This window comes from Merops nubicus, unplaced genomic scaffold, assembly GCF_000691845.1.
Source record: "Merops nubicus isolate BGI_N331 unplaced genomic scaffold, ASM69184v1 scaffold50928, whole genome shotgun sequence".
In the NCBI taxonomy this organism is placed as follows: Eukaryota; Metazoa; Chordata; class Aves; order Coraciiformes; family Meropidae; genus Merops; species Merops nubicus.
Window position 1 is genome coordinate 1 of NW_008628681.1, and position 6,022 is coordinate 6,022.

The 6,022-nt window shown below is 56.9% G+C and overlaps 1 protein-coding gene across 1 annotated transcript; it reads left to right on the forward strand.

Annotated features, from left to right (window-relative positions):
• Nucleotides 1-188: 188 nt before the first annotated feature.
• EPT1 (ethanolaminephosphotransferase 1 (CDP-ethanolamine-specific)) lies at nucleotides 189-5,849 on the forward strand (the record flags this gene model as incomplete). The annotated part of the gene is made up of 6 exons (XM_008946706.1): nucleotides 189-296; nucleotides 695-957; nucleotides 1,955-2,063; nucleotides 4,027-4,075; nucleotides 5,060-5,240; nucleotides 5,667-5,849. Coding segments are annotated over 6 exons (893 nt in total), but the record flags the coding sequence as incomplete, so codon positions are not given.
• Between the last annotated feature and the right edge of the window lie 173 nt (nucleotides 5,850-6,022).

A 6,022-nucleotide genomic window follows, 5' to 3' on the forward strand; every position in this document is an offset into this window, starting at 1 on the left:
GTGTTCTGGAAGGCAGGTCCTTGGTGACCTGGTTTGACACGTGTGGACCATCTCTCACATCCCATCCTGTGAAGCCATCCTCCGAGTTTCACTTCTTGAGTTGTGTGGGTGCTTTGTCTTGGTGACCTCCTGGTCCTTGTGGCTCTGCTTCTCGTGCCCAAATAAACCCCCTGAAAGTTCTCCCTGAGCTCTCCTGATTTGGGTCTTTCTCATCTCGGCAGCTCCTGATCACCAGCACGTTCCCAACGGAGTGTGGGTCGTTGTGGGTATCCTCAACTTCCTCGCCTATACCTTAGGTAAGTTTTGATCTAGGAGATTTGGGAGGGTTGTGTCTGTTCCTCTCCACCTCCTGGCTGCTTGTTGTCTTACCTCTGAGCCTGCTGAGATGTTCTTGGCTCAGGGTTTCTGCCACACTCTAACCCCACGGCTGCTCGGGCAGTTTGTGGGGTGGGAGGAAATTCTCCCTGGTGTGAAAGGAGGAGGCTGGAGCTGCCTTTGGGGTCAATTGTGACATTCTCTCTTGGCTCTGCTTTCCATAACCACGCTCTGGTCAGCCTGTTGTGTTCTCCAGTCAGGAGCAGGGGTGGGAAGCAGGATCCTTGTCGGAGGGTGGAGCTGCCAGAACCTGCTCCTGCTCTGCGTGGGGGGGCTCCAGCAACACTCCCCGTTTCTCCTCCTCCTCTTCTCTTCCCAGATGGTGTGGACGGGAAGCAGGCTCGCAGGACCAACTCCAGCACGCCCCTGGGAGAGCTCTTTGACCACGGGCTGGACAGCTGGGCCTGTGTGTACTTTGTGGTGACAGTCTACTCCACCTTCGGCCGGGGCTCCACCGGCGTCAGCGTCTTCGTGCTCTACCTCCTCCTGTGGGTGGTCTTGTTTTCCTTCATCCTCTCCCACTGGGAGAAGTATAACACAGGGATCCTCTTCCTGCCCTGGGGCTATGACATCAGCCAGGTGGTGAGTACAGGCTGCCCTGGGCTGCTGGCAGCTCCGGGGTGCTGCAGGGCTGTGAGGGATGTGGCCAGCTCTGCCACGTGTCAGAGGATCACAGAAGCGTTTAGGTTGGAGGAGAACTTTCAGCTCCTGGAGTCCAACCCTCCCCCAGCCCTGCCAGGTCCCCACTGCCCCGTGTCCCTCACCCCACATCTCCACGGCTTGGGAACCCCTCCAGGGGTGGGGACTCCACCACTGCCCTGGGCAGCCTGGCACAGCCCTGGGCAACCCTCCAGGGCAAGAAATTGTTCCTCAGGGACAACCCCAACCTCCCCTGGGGCAACTTGAGGCCCTTTCCTCTTGTCCTGTTGTCCCTTGGGAGCAGAGCCCGACCCCCCCCTGGCTCCAGGCTCCTGTCAGGAGCTGTGCAGAGCCAGAAGGTCTCCCCTGAGCCTCCTTTGCTCCAGGCTCAGCACCCCCAGCTCCCTCAGCTGCTCCTCCCCACACTTGGGCTCTAGACCCTTCCCCAGCAGCTCCGTTGCCCTTCTCTGGCCACGCTCCAGCCCCTCAAGGTCCTTCTGGGAGGGAGGGGCCCAAACCTGACCCCAGGATTTGAGGTGCAGCCTCCCAGTGCCCAGTACAGGATTTATCTTTCTTCTTTAATTGTTTTTTCTCTGTAATTGCTTCAGCAATAAAAAAGAGTGTGAACAAACCCCCCAGGGCCACTGCAACCTGTAGTATAAAACCTCTCTTGTGCTTCCAGCATCTCAGGAGCTCCAGCTGTACAAGAACACCTTTACTCCTCACAGCTCCTGGTCGTATCCCTCCCAGAGCTCAGCCCCTCCACTAGACCTGTTCTCATAACCCAGGACATTTCTGGAATCTCATAGTTGAATTTTCCTCTCCTTCCTGCTGGTGGGGAGAGCTGAGGGTGACGTGGCTCAGAGAGTCCTTCTCCAGCTGCCTTCCCAGTGCTGCCTGGCTGGTTCCTCACACCCACTTGTCCTCTGCTCTCTTTCAGACCATTTCAATTGTCTACATAGTGACAGCCATTGTGGGAGTTGAGGCCTGGTATGCACCTTTCCTGTTTAATTTCTTATATAGAGACCTATTCACTGCAATGATTATTGGTAAGAAACTCCATGTTGAAGCCTGTCTTTTAAACTCCACCTTTTTAATGAAACCCAATGTCTTAATGATATGTTGTGTTTGCTCTCATGAAAGCTCCTGGAGGCTGTTATTAAAGGACCTAATTAATTGGGGGGGGAGGTGGGGGTGTTCTTGCAGCCTGCCCCTTGCTCAGGAGTTCCAAATATTGCTGCAGAGTTCCTCTGGAGAGGTGAACTCCAGCGTGCCTGGCTCTGGGCTGACCTAGAACCTGAAGCAGCCGAGCACCAGGCTCATACCCCGGGTGCATTTTGTGCCAGTCCTGAGGGTTTTAAGCAGTGCTGCTGCTGGGGGTTCAGCCCTGCTGCTGCCTGCCCAGGCTGAGCCCTTCTGCAGGTAGGCACGAGGTGGTTCCTGGCCTAGAGCAGCTGAGGGTTGTGGCTGGGGGGGACCTGGGAGCCCAGCACCAGCCCCTGGGTGCTAAACAAGAGACTCTCTCCTGCCCCTGAGGGGTGAAAATCCACCTCCTCCAACGAGCTGTGCTGCCCCAGGGGCTGGGGCTGTGGGGTTCATGTTGCCCAGGGGAGGCACAGTTTGTTTTCAGCGAGGGCCATGAGGATTTTAGGGGCTAAAACTCACCCTGGTGTGCAGGTGGGTGCTGGGAGCTGGTGGGGACCCCCTGGCACTTGGGGTGTTTGTGGGGCACTCTTGAGCTGCTGCTGGCCCACCCAGTGCCAAGTCCAGGGGGGAACCACTTCCCTAGTCCTGCTGGATACTATTTTTGCTCCAGGCCAGGATGCTGGTGGCCTTCTTGGCTACCTGGGCACACACTGGCTGGGGTTCAGCTGCCTCTCCACCAGCACCCCCAGGGCCTTTTCTGCCAGGCAGCTTTAAAACTGCCTGGATAGCCTCAAACACTCCTCTGCAGCAAGACCCAAGGACCAAGCCCTGCCAGAGCAGGGATGCAGGATAACCCCTGGCAGGCCTGGCTGACAAACCAGTTGTGTTGGGCTGGACTGGTCTCTGCAGCCTTTATTTTTGGGTGAGCCACCGTGGTGTGGGACGTGAGCGTTTGTGCTGGGAGGCACAGGCTGATGGGCTGTGGAAGGGTGAATTTGGGTGAAGCTTAGCTGGGGAGAGCTGCCTTTGCTGGAGGAAATTTGTCTCGTTCAGAAGCTCTTGCTCACTTGAATTCTTCTTTGTGCCCCTTTCTTTATGCCTTAATTATAACGACTTCATTCCATGTCTTGAGTTGCTGGGCTAAACCGGACGCTTGCGCTTCTCTTAAGCAGGGGGATGTCCTGAACTTTCCTTTTCCTGACAGCACAAGGAATAACAAATGGACTTTTCCTCTGGGAGATAGAGCATGATGCTCTATCCTGCTGGATTTGTGCCCTTGGATAGGAGCTGGGTTATTAAAAACAGGGATATTTACAGCTCTGTTAAAACACCCACTCCTAAACGCACGGGGAAGGAGCCGTGCTGGACCCTGATGGGCTCAGCTCTAGGGGGTGATGTTCCCCATTGATTTGTCTGAGTTATTGAGACTCTTTGTATCATTCGTCAAATAAAATAACATTTTTTGCTAGGTAGGAACTCAAAATGCTGCCTCACAGGGGGAGAAAGAGCAGATGGGTCTTCCCGTGACGACTGAAAACGTGCAGCCCCGTGGCGTGTGGAGCTGGAGCTCTCCTCATGCCTCACAAAAGGCAGTCTTCTAATTAAACCTGGCTTAAAGCCTCCTCCTGGGCTCGTTAGTGTAACTTTTAAATCTTGAAACGTCTTTCATTTACAGCAGAGCTTAACTTGTCATTCCAGCTCTCGGGCCAGCAGTCCCTTTGAAGGTGCTGAGCTGTTGGTGGTGCCCCTCAGAGCTGCTCTGCTTGTGAGCAGCTTAAACCAGGGCACCAGCAGCTGCCCCTTGGTGCCCTGCAGGTGAAGGTCTCCTGCTGCCACGGGGCAGTAACGTGGCTCTTTCTCTTCCAGCTTGTGCTCTCACCGTGACGCTGCCCATGAGCCTCTACAACTTCTACAAGTAAGTTCCTCCCTCCTCAAGTCTCCCTCACCACAAAGCCTCTTAGAGCTTGGTTTCCCTCGTGGCTCTTTCAGGTGGCTGCCTTCAGGGTGGCAGAGCAGCTCTGACTCAACAGGAGGTGCCAGTTTGCACAGTGGGCTGGCAGCTGGCTCAACAGGGGCTTGCGGGATGGGACCCAGATTTTGGAGGCATGACCCTGAGAGCCAGACAGGGGGGTGCTTCTGTAAAACAGGAGGTTCTCAGGTTTGTGATGAAGGTGTGACTGTGCCTCATCTGACCATGCTTGTGACTCCTATCAGCAGTTTTGGGGAGTGGAAACCAAAGCAGTGTGGGCAGCAGGGCAGGGAGGGGATCCTGCCCCTCTGCCAGCTCTGGGAGACCCCCCTGCAGTGCTGGGGCAGCTCTGGAGTCCTCAGCACGGCAGAGCCAGGGACCTGCTGGAGCGGGGCCAGAGGAGCCCCAGCAATGCCCCGAGGGGGGCACCCCTCTGCTGGGAGCCCAGCAGGAGAGAGTTGGGCTGGGGCAGCTGAGAGGAGAAGGCTCCAGCTGGGGAGACCTGCTGGGGGCTGCCAGGACTGCCAGGGGCCTGCCAGAAACCTGGGGGGGACTTTGGAACAGGAACTGTTGGGACAGGACAAGGGGGGATGGTTGGAAACTCCAAGAGGGAGATTGAGACTGGAGAGAAGGAGGAAATTGTTGGTGCTGAGGGTGTTGAGCCCCTGGCCCAGGCTGCCCAGAGAGGTGGTCGCTGCCCCATCCCTGGCACCATCCCAGGGGAGGTTGGATGAGCTCTGAGCACCCTGCTCTAGCTGCAGATGTCCCTGTCCCTGCAGGGGGTTGGACTGGATGCCTGAAACACGTCCTTCCCTACCCCAACCATGCTTTGAATGGCCCAGGAGGTTTTGCAGCCCTCTCCTGAAGAAGGGACCAGCTCTTTCTCAGCTGTGGTTCCAGTTCTTCTCATGTCTTCTCTTTACCTTTCAGGGCCTCTAAAAACAACACCCTGAAGCACCACTCTGCATATGAAATCCTGCTGCCACTGCTGTCCCCAGTGTTGCTGTTCCTGCTCTGCACCACGTGGATCTTCGTGTCCCCAACAGACATCCTGGAGGTCCATCCCAGGCTCTTCTATTTCATGGTGGGAACAGCCTTCGCCAACATTTCCGTAAGCAGCTTTTGCTCTGGGCTCCAGCTTGTCCCCTGGGGGGTGTGAAGCCTCAGGGATGCTTAGGAGGGAGGGAGGGACCAGCTCAGATGTGAGCAGAGAAGCTCCTCGTTGGGTCTTGGGTTTTATTTTGCTATGATTGAAGAAATTGTTGACCCTGAGGGTGGTGAAACACTGGCCCAGGCTGCCCAGAGAGGTGGTCGCTGCCCCATCCCTGGCACCATCCCAGGGGAGGTTGGATGAGCTCTGAGCACCCTGCTCTAGCTGCAGATGTCCCTGTCCCTGCAGGGGTGGGACAGGGTGACCTTGGGAGGTCCCTTCCCACCCAAACCATTCCATGGTGCTCTGTCCCCTGCAGCCTGGGGACAGCTCTGGGCTCTCAGAGCCCATGCTGGGTGGCAGCTCTGACCCTTTCTCTTCCCACAGTGCCAGCTGATTGTCTGTCAGATGAGCAGCACTCGCTGCCAGCCCCTCAACTGGATGTTGCTGCCCATAGCCCTGGTGCTCCTGGTGGTCGCCTCGGGGCTGGCTCCTCACAGTGAGACTCTCCTGCTCTGCCTGCTGACTGCCTTCCTCACCCTGGCACACATCCACTATGGGGTGGTCGTGGTAGGTGACCCCTACAGCACGTGGGCTTTGGGCTTGGCTGCTGTGCCCTCGGGACTGGGGCCTGCTCTGTGTGACACCCTCAGCAGTGAGCTGGGTGAGGGGAGTGAGGAACCCTCGGTCACTCTGCAGGTGACACCAAGCTGGGGGGGAGTGTGGAGCTGCTGGAGGGTTGG